Here is a 19,645-nt window from a genome sequence, read left to right as displayed (position 1 = left end):
TGCATTCAGAGATGGTCTTCTGCGTAACGTGGTTGTAGCAAGAGATTTGTTGAAATACTGCTGTCTTCTTCTCAGCTTGAAGCAGTCTGGTTATTCTCCTCTGACCTCTGACTTCAACAAGGCATTTGAACTGCTGCTCACTGGATATTTTCTCTTTTTCAGAACATTATCTGTAAACACTAGAGATGGTTGTGTGGGAAAATCCCAGTAGATGCGCATTTTCTGAAATACTGAGACCAGCCCTTGCAGCATCTTACTTAAATCATCTTTCGTCCTCATTCTGATTGTCGGTTTGAATCCCAGAGAGTTGTCTTGATTATGTTGGCATGTCTAGATCTAAACTGGGTTTTTGGCATGTGGCTGATTTGACATTTTTGTTAAGGAGCAGTTGAATACGTGTACCTAATAAAGTGACCATGATTGTATACTGACTGGATGACAATGGCAGGTAGAGATAGTAATAGATTTCTACTCAGTCCAGTTTGTTTCCATTCACAATTACGAAATGTTTCATTATGAACCATTTGTGTATTTTGATGATGCCATACATATTCAGAACTCTAGAAAATCCTGACTGCAGTTGCATTAAGTTAGTTACACATACAAATGTGCAGAGAAAACCAAGGTTTATTTATTACTCTTAGAATTTCTATCCTTGAGAATAAAGGTCAGAGAGAAATAATTAACATTGTGCCAACAGGAAGATGGTGAACTGAGAGAAACAAGCAAGGTGGCAAACAGCAGGAAATCAAACCACAGTCTGTTGAAGCAGCCCTGCATGCTGTTACTTTGAGTCATACAGACCTATCTCATATATCTTACATGTGGTCAGCCCAAATTGGCTGCCACATTGCTTTATCACATGTTGTAATGATATTATAATCACTTTACTTTAAAATATTTCCTCTCTTTGTGCCAGTTCTATAGAGATATCGCTCACATTGGTCCATACTGTTGTATTAGATTATCAATAAGTATTTAATAGGGGTGCAACGATATTCGTATTGATATTGAACCGTTCGAAACAGTGCTTTCGGTTCGGTAGGCATATGTATGGAACAATACAACATTTGTAATTTATTTTATCAACTTTCCTTCTGACGATGCTGTCTGTGTTGAGCGCTCAGTGAATCTGTGTTCGACTACTCCGCCTAGGCTGCACTGTTGAGCGCAGATCCACTGAGCGCTCAACACAGACAGCATAGTCAGAAGGAAGAGCGCAGGGCAAGCTAGCGAGACAGAAGTTAAGGTCTCCTTGCAACATGGACCCCCCCCCCCCCCCCCCCCCCCCATTCAGATCTGGCGTTTGGAATTATTTTGGTTTTCATGTGACGTATGACCCTGAAGGTAAGCGTCATGGACTAAAGTAAAACAGTATGTTGGATGTGCCATGCAATGCTCAATTACATGGGTGGGAGCTGGCGTGTTAGCGCAGTTAGCTCGTTAACGTGTTGGCCGTCTAGCCCCATGCACGGGCGATCAGCGGTAGCTCGTTAACGGAGATTTGCCGTGTTGTGGCGTTAAGGTCATTTCAATGAGATTAACCTGAAAGCACTAGTGGGAACACAACGAATATGACTGCACATTTACGCCGACATCATCCTAGTGCAAAGACAAAAACAACAAGCATGCTACTACCTTTAGCCGAGTCATTTAGACAGCTGTTAGCACATGATTCTCCTTATGGGGACCTGATATGTTTAATATGCTGCTGAGAATATAGCCCAGAAGAAGCGGATAGTATAGCTTTTATTTTGGAAAGAGACATTTCTCTGTAATAAACTCTCTTTTCCAAAGATGAGTGATTCCTCAATCAGATACAGGGCTTGCAATATCGCTAGCCCGACGTCCTGGAGCTAGCGATTTTTTCAGTCGGGCTACCAAAATCTATCTCTGCCCTGCCCGTCGGGCTATTGTAGGAAGGAAAAATATATGTCAATGCTTTTGCATTCTTTCAGAAATGTAGCTGGGTAATTATGTCATTGGCATCGGTGAGCCACTGTCAATATGTGACATATTGAAATCGCGTTTGAATTTGCGCTTGTTTTTTTGCTTTCACTTTGCAATCGTGTGAACTGTGTATAGAGAGCGACAGCACTGATCTGTGAGTGATGATAATTTGTGCACCAATTCCTCTGACATCGTCTTATTAATTGTTAGCTTACTACGCAAACATGACAAGTGAAATCTCCCGCAGCTTAAACATGTGAGAGGTTGATCGCGCAGAGAATCGCTGAGCTTATGTGAGTGAGTGTGTAAAAGCATTTCAGTTCTGCTGAGCCAAATAAGACAGGTCAGGGTGAAGAAGTGACAGCCAAAGAAAAGCTTACCACAAAACGGAGAAGTTATGACAAATCAGACTATAAGGCAAAAAAAAAGTGCAGCTTTATGGTTTCATGGACAAAATAATTTCTGTGGCTGCGATATGAGCTATATAACCAGGGCTGCACATAAGTGGTCCGCAGGTGCGCATTCGCTGTCAAAATAAAAAACACGCACAAGGGTTAGGGTTAAATTTAAAAACTGTACTTTTGAGTTAAAATATATATTTATAATTTTAATAAATGACAAATTAAAAAGGCATGAACATTTTTTTTGTATCGAAAAAATATCGAACCGTGACACCAAAGTATCGAACCGAACCGAACCGTGAATTTTGTGTATCGTTGCACCCCTAGTATTTAAATCAAAATCCGATTGTAACTGCCTGTTGAAATTTCTCTAACATGTTACACAGGTTAGCTTGTTTCTAAATATTTCCATAGCTGAAGAATATGTTTTGGTTTCCAGTGGTGCCATTTTGCAGGAATTCAAGAACTATCAGAACATGTTTGCCAGCTAATTGCCATTGAAATTTTTCCTCTTGATTGTACTGGCAGAAGAAATATCCTTTCTATTTCTAAATGCCATTGTTAGATATTTCTTAACCTTATTCCTTAGCTTTAGCTGAAATTTTTAAAAAAAAAGTTACCAGAGAAATACAACTAGGGTTTTTGTCATTTGATCAGTTATATGAAATTTGCTTCAGGAACGACTTCCCTCCCAGCCATTATAGAAGGGGAAGTAACAGCGGTTACTCTTTAATGTCCTGTACATAAGAGCATGTAACTCTTTGTCTTTAAGAACCAACTGGATCTTTGATCATGTTTGATTGTGTCAAGGATAGCAGCTGTCGCCTTGGTTTTAGTTGCAGTGTTCTTAACAACCCACTCCTGTGTCCTTATTGCCCCCTGCAGGACGATGCCCAGCAGCTCTTTGCCCTGGCTGCAGCTGCTGAGGAACAGGGCATTCTCCCTGATGACTTGGCTAACGTGATCAGGCGACTGTGGAGTGACAGCGGCATACAGAGCTGCTTTGCAAGATCGCGAGAATACCAGCTGAATGACTCGGCGGCATAGTGAGTGTGAATTTGTGGGCGGATATTTTTCTGCTGTGATCTGTTAATTAAATGCAAATTTACTGATTTTTACTGTGCATAGTCTCAGGTTTCCACCATGAGCATCTTCTCCTGCTCGTACGTCAGTCAGTATGCATTCTGTTTACACCAGACGCTATATTAATCCTCTACAAATGGAAATGTGACTAATTGGGAAATTTATCAGTTGTTTTCATATACAGATGAAGATTTGTTTAAGAACTAAATCACTACATTTGCTATTTCAAAAGGCATAAAGGTCGAGAGAGTTATAGTTTGAGATTTTTTTTAAATTTATTTTTTGGAAGGGATGTGCAGTCCCTTCAGCCTCGGTCATATGTGGGAGCTTTGAACCTGTTTGTGACTTCTCCTGGGAGTCATAGAGACAGGAAGGATTGTTCACTAACTTTCATTTAGTGATTATTTCTCCCTCTCTGGGTTTGATTCTTTAATACTATAACCCGATAAGCAGAGCACCGAATAATTTGTCTTGGGGGAGTGAAAAAATTAGATTTAAAAAAAAATGTGTTTACTTCAAGGAAAATTAGCTTAGAAGTAAACTTTGAGAATTGATAGTTCTTATAACACCCTCAAGTGGTCATTTTTTATTGGAACATGCTGATTAATTTTGTGGCAGCGCTATGTAAAAGTATGAAATGTTGCTTTATGTGATATTTCCGCAACAACTCTGTCATGCCATTTAAAAAATCTATTGTAATGGCTGCTGTGCTGTGAGACAAAACAAAAATTGTAGTCATTTGTTATAGTTATAGGTTTTGTTAACTCATTAATTATTCTGTAACATTTTAAGTATGCATGAATGGTTTGATCAGCCCGATTGAAATGGTGGATATATATCTCAGTTTCTCTGTGAAGTGTGGGCTGGCTGGGCAAGTAAAGCTCCCAGTTGGCCTCGGATGATGATGCAATGCTTGTGTAAGCCAGGCAGTGTCAAACATGGTGCTTTCACACTCCCCTACTGACCAGCAGTCTGTCAGATAGCAGAGAAAATGCAAAAAGGACTGAGGGGAAGTGAGAAATATGAGTTGTAAATTTTGACATAAAAAACAAAAACAAAAGAAATTACCTTCTTTCTTGGATAGTCTTTATAATGTTTCCTTTCCCCCACATGCTTTTCATATTGAATACTGCTCTTAAAGGCAACATGTCTTTAAAAAACAGAATAATATGATGGAGAGTATGACTGTATTTCTTATCATGTGATAATGGGTATAGAGATGGGGTTTGTTCTGCATGCTATGATGTCATTTTACTCCAAAGGCCTATACCAGCTTAACATTGTAGAGATTGTGTTACGTTGGTATCAGATTTTATTTTTTAACCCAGTTGATGGCATCGTGGGAGACTGAAGGCAAGCAGTAAAATAAAGAGATCTTTAGTATGAACTTTGCAAGGCACTGAGGTAGCAGGAGAAAAAAAATACAATAAAATCCATAAAGCAGTGCAAGCAAACCAACTGTGAGGAGCTTGCACAAGAAACTGAGGAAAACACTGGAACTAGTCAGAGATGAGGGTAATGACCTGACAAAGACTGGGGGAAAACAAGCAGACTATATCCACATCAGGAGCGATGGATAATAAGACACAGATAAAAAAACAAAATGAGGGAGGCAAAAGGAACAAAACAGGGAAACAAATGCAACAAAAGCATCATGAGGAGTTGAAAAGGACAAAGGACTCACACAGGCAAGCAGAGGACACAGACAGGAAATACAGAAGGGATGTGGAAAAGGAAAAATCACCCAGGAACATAAGAGCAAAAATTAAAGGTAATAATAATGGATACTTTATTGATCCCCATGGGGAAATTACTTGTTTTTCTCTGCATTTGACCCATTCACTCAGTGAAGCAGCCCACTAAGCAGGCGCCCGGGGAGCAGTGTGTAGGGACGGTACCTTGCTCAGGGGTACCTCAGGGTAGCCGTTAAGTGGATTCGAACCGCCGACCGTCCGATCATGGGGCGACCACTTTACCTACTGAGCTATCCCTGCCCCAGGTGTAATATAAATCAAGCATCACACCACAAGTACCATGGCAAATTGGAGTGATGATGAAAAATGTGTCATCGTCCCGTCCCCCCCCCCCCCCCAAAAAAAAAATGCATTTAATACAGAGCCTTACAGCTTGTGCAGTATTACACACTTCTATTGCAGGAGATGCACAGCTGGTAAACTGAAATGGACAAAGAGAAAAAGACATCTGAGATGCAGCAGCGTACTGCAGCAAATTATAAATGATTAAGGTCAGCAAAGTAAATGTGCAGACGTGTTTTCTCAAGCAGACAAATAACTTCTAAAGAGATCTTAGGCAGAATTAAGCCAACAGATAACTAGTATTCAGTGTAGCTGTTGGTCTCTGACAAGCTCAATTTTAGTAATGAGTGCGGCCGAGGCAGAGTCACAACCAATATTCAGTGTTACCATCTGCAGGAAACTCGTTGGCCGGAGGCGCTATAGCACAAAAATCTTACAACAACAGAATCAATCAAGAGGAAAATATGCTGCAAAACCAATTTCACATATACAAACTCAGCCATGAGTTCTGCACTGAGTGAAACAGGAACATAGTATGTTGGATTAAATACCCGTATGTAGATGTAGCTGCAGGTTTTAATCTGTTGATGAAACACAGTGATATACTTCTAGCATTGTATCTACTGAGAGGGAATATTAAATATCAGCATGATGTTACACACCTAGAAAAGCCGTTTTTAGGCCACATGAAAAGATAGCAAATATGAAATGTTTGTGGATATAATAACTCGCATTACAGAGAATAATAATCAATTTTGTTTGTAGCTGGTCAGCAGTTTTATAGTGGTGATTTATGAGGAAATGGGCCACAAGATGTTTTTGTTGAGTGGCAAGTGAAACAAACTGATAGCAAAGCTGAGCAATAAAAAAAAGCCAGAAATAATGAAACTTTATTTTTCTGTTGTAGTTCTGCAACTCTAAACTGGCTAGAGTGAAAGATGCACATTGCATTTGACTATAACTTTACTGTAGGACCTGATTTACACACTTCCTTTAAAAGCACTTCAGAAATCAAAAGTTTAAAGCTATTCAAGTGACTCAAAAATTGCAGTTTTGGGTAGTGCCTCAGCAGCCACACGCCTTCCTGTTGTTGTTTTTGTCTCTCATTTGTTGCAGATTGTAAAGTCATTTTGAAACCTTGCTCTCTCTCTTTCTGTCTTAAGTTACCTGAATGACCTGGAGAGGATAGCTAAAACAGATTACATTCCGACCCAGCAAGATGTGCTACGAACTCGGGTTAAGACAACCGGCATTGTTGAGACTCACTTCACTTTCAAGGAACTCCACTTCAAGTAAGGTTCAATATCAATAACCTGTCAATTAAAAGTGACATATTTTTTAAACAAAATAAATATATAGATGAAAAAAATATATTATAATTTCACTTTGTCACAATTGGGTTGTTTTTTTTTTCACATTTAAACTTCTTTAGCCATTTGCATTGTTTTGTGAGAGTTCTGGGACCCTCACTTGAAAGTTGAGCCCCCTCCCCATAGGCAAGAGGCAGGGTACCATAGGTCATAGGTCACCAATCTGACACACATATTTGACTTTTAGTGGGATGCCGAACATAATTTGGGAAAAGCAGTAAGGCAAAAATGTCACTTGAATATTAGATATGGGCATGTTGTCATTTAATTAGTGTAGACAGCGGCATATCAAGATACCTGTTCTAGAGTCGTATGACCTTCCTTGTGTGAAGACAGGCGAAAGATGTGAGCTGCAGCCCTGAACCTTTCTCGACCACACCTTGCAAAGCTGTGGAAACTGTCTTTAACCTGCCAGCTCCACAGTAGTTCATGTCTGATATCTGCACATCTAAGAATAGAGCAGTATCAATCTGTAGAGTTCACTGTTAGTGCCTTCTGCACAGGATTATTTTCAACCATGAAAACGTGCCTAAAGGAAACTATTTCTTGCTCTGTTTTACGTGTTTGGTGTCTCATCAGCAGTTCATGGGGATTTATGAGGGAAATGAACCATGTTGACTGTGAAAAGGGCAAGAGAGGACCTGATTTTCTCTACATTTTCCAGAGTTCATGGGTTAACGTGGTTCTAGTTTACCACAAAAAATCTACACTTGATTTTGATCTCAATCTTTATAGCGTTAAGAGGCAAGTGACCCTCCTGGCTTGAAATATGTTAAAACATCAGAAGACAAATTATACCAGCAATTAAAAGCTTAATTACTGTGATTGCGCTAAGAGCTGACTAATAAATTAGATCCTTCCCACAGTGCTCCTCCTTAATAAAACCAGAGCATTATTTAGTAATAAAACATGTTTGTCTGACATGGCACAGAACTAGTACTGTTGGTCTTACATAAAATGTGCTCTAACCCAGCCCAAGCACTTATGTGTGGGATAGTAATGCATGCATAGATATGTAAAGTGAATATGTAAAGTATGTTATATAAATGTGCAAAGGGTATAAATGGAGAAAGAGAGTGGCAGGTAGATAAAAAAGATGAGCTATATTTTTGGGGTTTTTTGCAGATTTCTTTGTCTTTTTGGGTCTCAACACATTTTAATGCACTTTTTAATACATATTAAGAGGTTATGGGTACGGTAATAAAAAGGCAACTGTATCCACTTGGCTTTGGTGTGACCTGCTTCCTGATAATCTCTGATATTTGCTTTGTGTTACAGCCTCAGTATTTGAGCTAAATAATGCATGAAAGCGATCAATACAAAAAAAGCCACGTTTGTGCTGTTTCTGCTCTATTCACCTTAATGAAGCCGATGCTGTCACCATTGACAGTGGCTGGCTTTAGATCACGTTGTGTCTGGTCGAAACTTCATTTTGGGTTCCAGTATTATATATGTATACAGTAGTTGTCCTGGTGAACTGTTTTCATCTTTCCGTAGGCTTTTCTCACACCTCTCTTCTGCGAGTTTTAATCAAGTCTCAGCATCTCCATTAACTGAAGCTTTACTCTGAATATGGACCCTGTCTGCCTCTTCTATCCTGCACTGACCCTGCAGTCTTTTATCAGATAAATTATGTGACAGACGTCTCTCCACCTCCTCACCATTTTTGGTCCCCAAACAACTACATGAAAGCCAATTTATTTCCTGGCATTGAATGTCACTCTAAGTTTGCCCTTCCTTCATTCACAGCACTTTTCCTGAAATAGCAGTTTTTTCCCCTGTTAGGTTCACATTACTCCTTTTTTTTTATTGTGACCTCCTTCCCCAAATATAGACACACAAACACACAATTTACCTCCTTTGTTTGATCTCTCTGGCAGAATGTTTGATGTGGGAGGCCAGCGCTCAGAGAGAAAGAAGTGGATTCATTGTTTTGAAGGAGTAACAGCCATTATCTTTTGTGTTGCACTGAGTGCTTATGACCTGGTGCTGGCAGAGGACGAGGAGATGGTAAGGAAAAGTCCACCCTCTTATGCTTGTGTGTATGTGTACTTGTATGTGAGCCTCTTTCTGTATGGATGATATCACTTTACTAGCTTCATAAATCTGCTTTCAGGCTCATTTTCAGTATGTGATACATTACATTATATTGCACTGCAAGGAATGTACCATTTCCCATCCCTCCTTATAATGGCTGAATGATAGTCAGCTCCATGTTGTAAAATTAGCTCATTGAGCTTCACTGTGAAGTGTAATTATGCAATAAAAGACGTAATAGCTATTTGTTCAAGTTATAGCACATGAACTATTTAACCCCAATTTCTTGAATTGCTTAAAGAAAGTGCTCAGGAGACATTTGGCCAAGAGATGCTGTGAAGTACCTGAAATATTTGTCCTCACTTTTATAATATAGAAGAACATTGTCCCCTGGTGGCAGCGCTGATGAACTGTTACACTGTAGTGAAAGTCATGAGCCATGACCAGTTTTGATTCTCTTTAGAACCGAATGCATGAGAGCATGAAGCTTTTTGACTCCATCTGCAACAACAAATGGTTCACCGAAACCTCCATCATCCTCTTCCTCAACAAGAAGGATCTTTTTGAGGAGAAGATTACCCGCAGCCCTCTTACCATCTGCTTCCCCGAGTACGGAGGTACACAGCGGAGCATCAGGAATGATACTGCATCTGTGATCATTCTCTGCAGAAAGTTCAACTTGATAATAAACTGCTTCCTTGTCTCTTAAATCATATTTTACAGGCGCCAACAAGTTTGATGAGGCTGCCAGCTATATCCAGACCAAGTTTGAGGACCTGAACAAGAAAAAGGACACCAAGGAGATCTACACCCACTTCACCTGTGCCACTGACACCAAGAACGTGCAGTTTGTCTTCGATGCTGTCACTGACGTTATTATTAAGAACAACCTAAAAGACTGTGGTCTTTTCTAAAGGTATGCTTCAGAGTGGGTAGAAATGTTACCGTAAAGTCTAATGGGCTGTTATTCATTGTATTTTCATTTGGGTTGTCATTTAGGTGGCCTATTAATGATCTCATCAGCTATGTATTGTCTGTACTGGCACAACTTAATATTCAGTCTAGAGCTGTAATAATTTATCACTGTGAAGAAATAAATTGGCAACATTTTAATTTAATGCTTCATCGCTTAAGTAATGTGTAAGAAAAGCTGGCAAAAATCATTTAGCTTGAGCGCATCAAGTGGGTTGCCTTGTTGTTCGGCAATAGTAAACAGTGGATTATCCAGAGTAAGACAAATGTCATTGCTGTGATACAAAATTAAGTTCATGTCTGCTGAAAAGAAAATTAAAGGGAAGACAGAACTTGGGAACTTTGAGTTTTTCAGCATGAATTTGTATAGTGACTTATTTGAATGTGATTTAAATTGAGTGAAATTACTTTTTACATTGCATTTTTTTAACTTCTCAAGATCTGTGCAATTTTTTCACTAAAAATTTAATTTGCAATCAACACTAGAAATCAGAAAGTCAAACGTGAAACAAGAGCTTTTTCTTCATTTTATTTTATGTACATTAACTTGTCTAAAGAATGTATACTTGTTTGTCTTTTCATGCAGGACAAAACCCGACGCACACAGACTGCATGAGTGACTGCAATAGCCATGAATGATTACTGCTTTTCATAATGAAAACCATAAGAGAACTGATTCCTAGAGGGGGAACCTGAAAGAACTTTAACAATCACTGTTTTGCAACCATCACGTTATCTGTCTGATCTGTTGTTATTGTTTTTATATACTGTATAGCTTACTGCTCCTTATCAGGGGTTACTTGTACACATATATGACCGAGAACTTTCTAATTTGACAAAAGCAATCAAATAACAATTAAGGCACTTACATGAAAAGATCTGCTTTTTTAATTGCATTTGGAAACTGTGTAACTGTATGTTGGCCAACTGGCCTTCAATAAATGATTGTTGTAAGAGTAAAGTTTGACACAATTAAGACCTGCAATCTCATTATACCAAACGACTAAATCAAAACACTGGGGGAAAAAAACAAACAAAAAACATGTTTTCCATTTTCGTGGACCAGTTGGGGAACCTCTTGATATTTATTTGACTTATTGAGCGTTCTTTTATATTTGGATCTCTTATTGTGTTTTCCTTTTAGGTTTACATTTTACTTTGCCTTTTACTTTTGCATTTTAATAAAAGGATAAAGTCAAATGAACCTTTTTTTATAAAAATTCTATTAACTTATGTTAACTGGCATTTTATGAACCTTTTGACTGTAAACAGAACTTATTTTTTAGAAGAAAACCAACAAGCATGGAGAATGAAAATGGATGAAGGGAAAATGTTTTTTGTACAATGTTTACACAGAATCAATATTCACTCTTGTACTATAGTGCATTGTTCTGCATGACTTGTCCATAGATTAGCTTGTATTCCCCACAAACTGATTAACATTCCTTAAGTAACTTCTTAAAAGAAACAAAACATAAATGGTTATGTGTCACTTTTAAGATATCTGCAAAATTTTTAAGTGGTTATGTCTGTTCCTAACATGGATCGTTCTGTACTTTTTATTTCAATCCAAGTCTTTTTACATATGTTTGTGCCTTGATATCTGTTTACACTTGTTCTTTAGAGACATGCTATCTTCATAGTGTGAACTAGGGCTATTTCTACTCCACTTCAGTTCACAAAATCTGTCATTTAGGATGCACCACAATACCAAGACAAATGGATGATAGTTGTTTGTTAACATTAAAAGTCATTCACTTGTTAAACGTAAATAAAGGTTTGGTCACATGATCTTTTATTCTGCTGTGTGATGTGTTAAGGGAAAATTCAGAATACTTTATTTTGTTTCTTCATTTTTTTTAACCAGTTCACTAGCAGAAGGACACTAAAGACAATGAATTGAGCAACTTTAAAATATAGAATAAGCACTTTGCTGATTAAAAAGACATCAACAAAAAACTGAGAAGAAAAGGCCAATCATACAACTAAACTAAAAAGTATTTTGGTAAAACAAGACTATATAAATACCATTCGGACAAACTGCAGCTATAAGCCAAACTTGTTTTCTTTTATTTTAATACATCCTTTACACGTTAGTTCTTGCAACTGAGCATGTAATAGGTACTTAAAGCAAAGAAATGAGTGCGACTGCAACCTAAACTTTGCTGAATTACAATACAGAGTGTTGTCAGCATATAAAGAGGTGAGATAATGACGCGCGGTAGTCATGCCAGAAGGTATTTTGCGTTTCAAAAGGACCATTAGAATAGAATAGTGAATACGCATTGCTGAAGAAGCTTTGTGGAAAAGATCCACAAGGTGGCGACATGTAGATTTATTTCTATCAATACATACCTGGGACTTTAGGCCTTTAGTAGCCTGCACGATTCTGGAGAGAATTAAAAAATGTATTTTAAATGCTTGTTTATCAACTGAAATCACAATTTTTCATTATTTTTTCATTATATATATTATAACTAAATTAATAACTAAAACTGCACGTGGAAGAAAAAACATTTTATTTAACTAAAATAAAAAAATAGACTTTTAGTAAAGGTTTAAACTAACTGAAATTATTTGTAAAGTTGGGGGGGGGGGGGGGATATAGAGGTAATGTCCTTAGTTTTAGTATTTGTTAATCTAATAAACTGTATCATAACTTAGCTCATGAGTATTTAACGGGCATGTTTATTCTAACTTGTCTGAAAACTCAGAGTTATTTTTTGTTGCTAATACTAATCTTCCTAAATCTTGTCTCTGGCATATTTCCTCCATACAATAAAAGACTAATATTAACACTGAAAATAGCAAAAACATTTCCAAACACTAACAACTAAACCGAAACGAGCAGCACTACTCTGGAAACTAAACGGATAAAAAAAACAAACAGTCAAAATGAGATTATAAAAACTATAATAACTCTGCTGGAAATGTATAGTGCTCAAAAAATTCAAAATAGCAATTGGACGACTTGAGTATTCTCAGGTGTCTAATTTAAAGAGCTCCAGATGTGGAGTCCCAACAGTGTGGTGTGAAACGCACAGCGGGAACTACTGAAATGACTCCAGGGGGCATCTTATTTCAGGCGACTCACTATTGGCTGGTTTTTTAATGGGCTGTGCTGATTCGCTGCGACAAAAAGCTCAGCATCGACAAAGTCCGCTGACGGAGCTTCATTTGGTTCAGAGGAGAGAGGACCCACAAAGAGCGAACAAACCTCCGATCAGCTGTTCGTCTGAGGAGTTGTTGTTGATTGTGCTGCGATTCATTTGGAGCCACATACAGAGGTGAGTATTGGCAAACCGCTGTGTTTTTAGGAAGGGTGGTAGTTGCCACACGCTCAAAACTTAATCCACTACTCTCTTTTCTTTTGCAGAAAAAAAAACACAGGCTTTGAACTTCACTTTCTCAGAAGCAATGGTAAGTTTATTTTTTCTTTAGTTTACTTGTGTTTTAGGTGCTGCATTAGTTTCATTAAGAGTACAAATGCCCCAAACCCCTTGGTAAACCCACTATGTGAAGCTTTCTTAAGACACTGGCTTATCCTAGTTTTTTTGGCATTTATTTTCTGTTTTGTTTTTATTTTATTTCTTGACCAACTTCTCTTTATAGTGCTTTAATCCACCAAGTCACTGTTAATTCAAACCAGAATTGCCTTTGCCAAAAGCACACAGCTGGGTGAATCACTTCTAGCCCATTGTGTGAAAGCAGCCAAGAAGAACAGGGCATTTTAAAAGTGGCAGACTGACCACAGAATCTCACAGTGGATGTCTCTGCATGTCAGATGAAGTCTCCCCCAGAGGCCAAATGGTTCAGCACCCACAGCTGTGATAACATCATGGCATTGTGGCACCTTTAGTACTCCAAGACAAACAGTGACAGGAGTTAGAAGCTCAGCAAGCCAAATATTGTAAGAACCTGAAAACTAAACAATAGCATTACGGATTAGACTGGAGGCATTTTTGCAACTCCCTGACCCAGAAACTCTTAGTAAATTGTAGTTTTTTCTTCATTTTTGTAATGATCAAAGTGCAGATTAAAATTTAAAGGATTTTTTCATCAATATAATTATACTGCCTACTCGAAGATGGTTTAATTAACACTGAGCACATGATCTTTGTGCAATTCCAAAATGTTGCTGTCACTTCCTGTTTTATAATACATGCCAGTCCACATCCTGTGAACTAGGGGAATCCAGAGAGGATATGTGAGCCTTCACACTCCACTCCAGACTAAGCTCTACTTTGTTCAACTTCCGCTCTAAATTTAGGAGGCAGGGAGAGTTTTCCCCAGTATGAAATGTGCATCCTGTGCTTTTAATTCATTTTCTGGACTTATATTGCATGGGATGGTCTCCATAAAGCTGAGGTTTTTCAGGAATGCTTGAGTTCTTATAAGGCCAGAGAGCACAGTGATCTCAGCTGGTAAAAATCTTACTGGCCGAGTCCTGGAAATAACACACTGAACTGTTCAAGATATAGCTAGAATGGCCAGGGGATGATGGGATATGTTGGAAAGCGGCCTAGGAGCTCTCTTGGCTGTTGCAACGAATGAACATAGCTTGTCTTTACTTAAGTAGTTTTGGTGGACATGTCAATTTTGAATAGACTTTATTTAAAATCTCCTTGCACCACTAACTGTTTGTCTGCCTCTCCTGTTGTGCAGCTGTGTTTAGGAGATTCTTCTGACTGCCTCCGGGACCACATGCAGTACATGAGGAGATCCCTGCAGGATTTGAAGCAGATAAGCAGGCCGAGGCCACTTAGCGAACCATGTGTTCAGTCTTTCGCTGTCACTCGGTTATACAAACAGAGGGCACAGCAAGAGCGACTCACTCGACTGCGTGCTTCTGATGCCAGTGAAGCCAGCACCTATGACTCTGCCTGCTGCCTGGCCAGCCCACTGGAAGAGGAGGAAGAGCAACAGGAGCATGAAAGGCTGAAACAGGGCTCTCCCAGCAGTGAGAAGAGTGTGGACTTTGACTCAGGTTACTCTGAAGCTTCTTGGCCTGATGAAGGCGTGGTGCTGAGGAGGACCAGAAACATACGAGTTTCTTCTTCTGCCTGTCTCCGCACAAACAGAGGACCTTCTGGTCGTATCCGACCCAAATCAACATCAGACGCCTGTCTGGAGCGCTGGACATCATTCGAGGCCAGTGAGCAACAGGACTGGACGACAATGCTGCTGAGCCGCAGCAGGAACAGACAGCCCTTGGTTCTGGGTGACAACAGTTTTGCTGACCTAATAAAGAATTGGATGGACCTACCAGAGCTTCCTGAGCCAGCAGAACAAAAACCAAATGCAGGCCGACGTCTTGCCAAAGACATTCTGGTTAACATGCGCCGAAAACTTGCAGGGGTGTCCAAAGGTGTGGAGATGAGGCAGAGGCCAGGAGACTCCACCAAGGGCTGCAGGAGTGCAGAGGCTTCTAAACGAATGTCCTGTCCCGTGGGACTCCAAGGACTCAAACCTTTCTTTCACCAGTCCCACACAGGTCTACATACACTGGACACTGATTTTTACCAGTTCACCGCTCTCATGAAGACAGGGAGCCGGCAGCCCATCATATGCAATGACATCATTGGCTACATCTGAAGACTGTACCTACAGACACCCGTTTCAAAAGAACTATTGTTTTTTCAGTGTTTATATTTTTGGAATAAAAACTGATTATTATTATTTTTATTATTAGTATTATTATTTAATGCAAATTTGTCTGTCCCTGTTTGTCTGAGCAGTGCTAAATGCTACAAGAATATTAAAAATGTACAAAAAACAATCAATGTTTTGCATTCAAATAATTTTTATCATCCTAAAGCTTCATCATCACAGCAGTATTTTGTGTCAACTTTTAGCAGACATAAAACGACTGAAATGCGTTGATATAATTATTGTATCACATCAATTAGTTAAAAACAAACAGAAAACAAATACAAAACAAGGTTTAGGAGCTGTGTAAAGGGCACAGAGTTTGTACCAGATTAAGAAAAGGGAGTGGTGTGCATCAAAACTTGCACAGTGTAGTTCAAAAGTCTTGATCCTCTTCTCATTTCTTTATGTTTTCCTAGGAAAGCCTAAACTAGATCCAGTTTATTGAAACACGTGCATATGGAAATACATTATATAAGGCAACTGTGGAGAGGCAAGTTCGTGACTGCTGGATTATGTGTGTTTCTATCCAGGTATGCTTTTACAACACTGGCAGTGTGTTTGGCATCACTCTCATGGTAAAAAATAAATAAAAAGAATCTATAGCTAATCGGATGCTTTTCAGATGGTATTGCATGGTGGATCAACTTCTGACGATACATTTCTGGGTTCATAATTCCATCACTTTTGACCACTCTCTGAAATCCAGTCCCAAACCATGACAGTTCATTAAACCTGTTTCCAATAACTATAAGTCCAGTTCTTGTGTAATTTAGCATACCTTAGCATTTTCTGCCTGTTTCCCTTTCTTAAGAAGGCTTCTTCACAGCAAACAGAAGGTAGATCAACTGAAGAGCCAGACATGTCTCAGGTATTGTGTCAAGTTATTGCTGGACTTTCAGATGTTGTTCATCTGCTGTAGATAGTTTTCGTACGTCTGTCACTTTTTCTTTTGTCCTCCACTTGTCCAATTTCCTTTGAAGCCCACACTGCACATCTTGCAGAGATATGCCACATTTCAGCTAATTTCTCTTCAGGAATCTCCAAAAGTTGATTCTGTTCATCTGGACGTAGCGATTTCAGTGGGAGAAACATTTCGTCACTCATCCAAGTGACTTAGATGAGTGACGAAATGTTTCTCCCACTGAAATCGCTACGTCCAGATGAACAGAATCAACTTTTGAGTTACTTACCTGGATGACTGAGAATGCATCAAGACGCTCTTCAGGAATCTGCTTGCCGGGGCAAAATTTCATTAATGTCAAATGAATGATTGTTGGCATTGTTTCATAGATTCAAAAAACACCAAAATGTTTTTTGTGTTTGCAACAATCTGCTAGTATCTAAAGTGCCTAAAGATACAATTGAAATTGTTTCTTTGCTAAGTCGTCAGTTATATGTAGGCACTACACTAGTTTATCCATTGAGTTAGGTGCCTTTTTACGCTGAAATAGGTCATATATTAGTGTAATGTGGATTAAAACAGTCAAGGACAAAATTAAAAATGAGTTAAAGGCATCCAATGTCCAATTAAAAACTCTTCAGAAAGCCTGAAGAACTATTACTCAAGGCAACTTTGAAAATTTGGAGAACATCTGGCTCCTCGGAAACAATATATATAAAGAAATGCGAGGTGGCTCAAGAGACTTGCACAGTACTGCATGCACAATACCAGCAGAGAAAGAACATTTTAAATGATGGGGAACTGAAGTCTGTTCATGAAATACACAGAAATAACTTGTTCCTCAAAGAGGCATTTTATTGTTCCAACTGAATGTAATCGCAAATTGCATCATCATGCAAATTACAAGGTAAAGTTGAAGACATATATTAAGTAGTTGCAGAGAAAATTACAGAGCTGATTCACTTTATATAAATCAAATTCAGACAAGAGCATCAAGAGCGTGCTAATAATGTCAGCCTGTTAATGCGAGGGTGTGGAGTGAAACATTGAGGCTGCAGAAAGGGGCGGGGAATGTACAGAAGCATGCTGAGGACAGATGAAATCCTGCTAAATGACTTTGGCTTCTCCACTCTGAACATATGGCAGTATATCTTCCGTATCCATAAACACTGTGCACAGCATGACCTTAACTTAAGCCAAATTACCAACACTGGCCCAGTAGTGCGAGATCTATCATGTATGTCTTTGCAACTTCACAACTTCTCAAAACTTTAGGTAAAAGAGTGCAGTTTGCCAAGATTCCTCATTTTCCGTAAAATGATTTATAAATCGATATATCAGTGTTTTTTAAACATAGATCATTAACACAACAAAGAATGCAGTCTAACAAAAATCATGCCATTTCAATAATTTAAAAACACGAGGAATAAAAACGTAGAAGAAAATCATTCAAATATCAAGCTCGGGTAATAAAATCTGTTCATTTTTAAATGTTAGATCCTGAGAAGTCCCCTTGTTACACAGCAGCAGATCCATGAAACTCATATTTACTGAAACTGTGCCGATGGTATCACAAGTAAAGGTATCTGATCGTTGGGACTGACTCGCAGTCCTCGTCTTCAGAAAATGACGGGATTAATTCCAGCATCTTCTTATGTGGAGGGATGTCTTCCTTTGTTACCTCCTTCACTACATCAGACACCCTGCAAAAAAAATAAATAAATAAATCATAAGCTATTCTAAATAATAATGTGGAAATCAAAGTTTGTGTTGAACAACTACATATTCTCACTATTAATCAGGTGCCCCTACTAATACCTCTTTTGTAGTATATATCTCCACATGGCTTTACATTGCATGAAAAATCTTAAACATAACTAATAACTAGCAGATAGAAGAAAATTAACCCCAATAACAAATGCATTGTCCAAGTTTTTATGTTCCCTTTTCACTGGTCCAAGCTCTGGACAGGGTGACTGCACAGGAAGTGAATACTCCAGAGGACATTTATCTTGTATGGTCTGCTGTCCACATGGCCCGCAGTCTGCACCTCTCTCTCCCTGTGGGTTAACCTAATCATAACAACAACACCAGCTCCCCAGAGACTTGAGCTTCCAGTACTCACAATATTATTTTGGCAGACGGGACTAATAATCGAATGTTTCAGTTTACCCAGTGAGCCATTGCCTATAAAGTTTGGAGGTGAAAAGTGATTTATTACATTTCCCTCCTACTCTCTTCAAGGAATCGAAAAATCCTGCAGGGTCTTTATTTAACTGATAAGGAGAGTTTGCAGCACGAGTCATCTGATTTATTTCAAACACCCTGGAGCTAATGAAACATGCCTTTAATTTGCTGCAGCATTGAATGGGTCAAATACCATAGCTTCTTCTAAAACGCAGAAAAAGAATGTCACGCTCATTTTATTCTTTAACGTCTTTCCTCAACAAACAGAAGGAAACCCGAGGAGGAGTTTCAGTCATCTGTGTTTAGTGATGCGTGTTAGTGTGTCAACATGCTCTCTCCTCACCGGCTAGGAGGAAACACCTCATTAGCCTCTAAACAAACAGGAGACTGTTGCTTATTGTGACTGTTTATATGTGCAGCAAAGGTCACGTAAAGGTAGTGATGGGCAGTTTGTACTGTATCTGTGTTTTAAGACATACCTCTTCTTCAGCCTCTCTTTGTGTCCATTGAATAAGACAGAATTCCCATAGAAAAGACTGCAGACATTCAAGTTGCACTTTTCCTGCACAAAGACAAATAGTCAAGATTAAATCTGTAGTACAGTATAATAAGCACAATAAGCCATGACAGTAAACACAGATAGAGTGCACGCAGTAACAAAGACTGATGTCCTTCTGCAAGGACACCAGTCTGCAGAGCTGTAAGTCTGCAGCAGTTCAGAAAACTCCACAAGCAAACTAAGGAAACCCAGTGGTTAAAAGGTTAAAAGAAACAACTGGAGCACTGAGAAGACGTGCCAATTTATTTTCCCTTTGCTTCCTCAGAAAAAATAAATTCAACACCATCAATAAACCAAATGTCTGTTCAGAGCAAGATTGCAAGCACCTAACAAATAGGCTGGTTGTGCTGTGCTCAGATGTTCTGGTTGAAACAAACATATCTCATACGTATGATGAAGACAGTGACTCAGAGATCAAATGTACAGTGTAGAAAAGTAATAAAGATCGCACTAAAAACAGGAAGAGTTACAATGGGATGTTAAGGATGGGTTTTCCA

At 38.8% G+C, this 19,645-nt stretch overlaps 3 protein-coding genes across 5 annotated transcripts in view; 2 read left to right on the top strand and 1 right to left on the bottom strand.

The window, feature by feature from the left end:
- The window catches only part of LOC146670160 (guanine nucleotide-binding protein G(i) subunit alpha-2), a 54,499-nt gene extending 42,874 nt beyond the window's left edge, over nucleotides 1-11,625 (top strand). For 2 of the 3 annotated variants that reach the window (XM_085406939.1, XM_085406938.1), the window contains 6 exons: nucleotides 3,237-3,397; nucleotides 6,634-6,762; nucleotides 8,721-8,850; nucleotides 9,341-9,494; nucleotides 9,601-9,793; nucleotides 10,436-11,625. In XM_085406939.1, coding sequence (XP_085263065.1) covers nucleotides 3,237-3,397; nucleotides 6,634-6,762; nucleotides 8,721-8,850; nucleotides 9,341-9,494; nucleotides 9,601-9,791 — 765 coding nt within the window. In that variant the 3' untranslated portion in view covers nucleotides 9,792-9,793; nucleotides 10,436-11,625. Of the gene's footprint in view, nucleotides 1-3,236; nucleotides 3,398-6,633; nucleotides 6,763-8,720; nucleotides 8,851-9,340; nucleotides 9,495-9,600; nucleotides 9,795-10,435 lie in introns of those variants that run through there. The other variant, XM_085406940.1, reaches the window with a different exon arrangement.
- A 1,398-nt stretch (nucleotides 11,626-13,023) lies between these two features.
- Nucleotides 13,024-15,628, top strand: LOC146670159 (PAK4-inhibitor inka2-like). Its single transcript, XM_085406937.1, has 3 exons — nucleotides 13,024-13,136; nucleotides 13,226-13,269; nucleotides 14,515-15,628. Exons 2-3 carry the CDS (start codon nucleotides 13,267-13,269, stop codon nucleotides 15,442-15,444), a joined length of 933 nt encoding a protein of 310 aa, XP_085263063.1. The 5' UTR covers nucleotides 13,024-13,136; nucleotides 13,226-13,266; the 3' UTR covers nucleotides 15,445-15,628.
- Nucleotides 15,629-17,237: 1,609 nt separating this feature from the next.
- Nucleotides 17,238-19,645, bottom strand: part of uba7 (ubiquitin-like modifier activating enzyme 7) — a 33,327-nt gene continuing 30,919 nt past the window's right edge. Inside the window, exons 23-24 of the mRNA XM_085406936.1 lie at nucleotides 19,069-19,151; nucleotides 17,238-18,105 (exon numbers count right to left, since the gene is read on the bottom strand). Coding sequence (XP_085263062.1) covers nucleotides 17,973-18,105; nucleotides 19,069-19,151 — 216 coding nt within the window. The 3' untranslated portion in view covers nucleotides 17,238-17,972. The remainder of the gene's footprint in view (nucleotides 18,106-19,068; nucleotides 19,152-19,645) is intronic.

Source organism: Rhamphochromis longiceps, linkage group LG5 (assembly GCF_057381845.1).
Source record: "Rhamphochromis longiceps isolate RC_006_pf linkage group LG5, R_longiceps_female_GT1.1, whole genome shotgun sequence".
Lineage (NCBI taxonomy): Eukaryota > Metazoa > Chordata > Actinopteri > Cichliformes > Cichlidae > Rhamphochromis > Rhamphochromis longiceps.
This window is presented reverse-complemented; position numbering and strand designations above follow the sequence as displayed.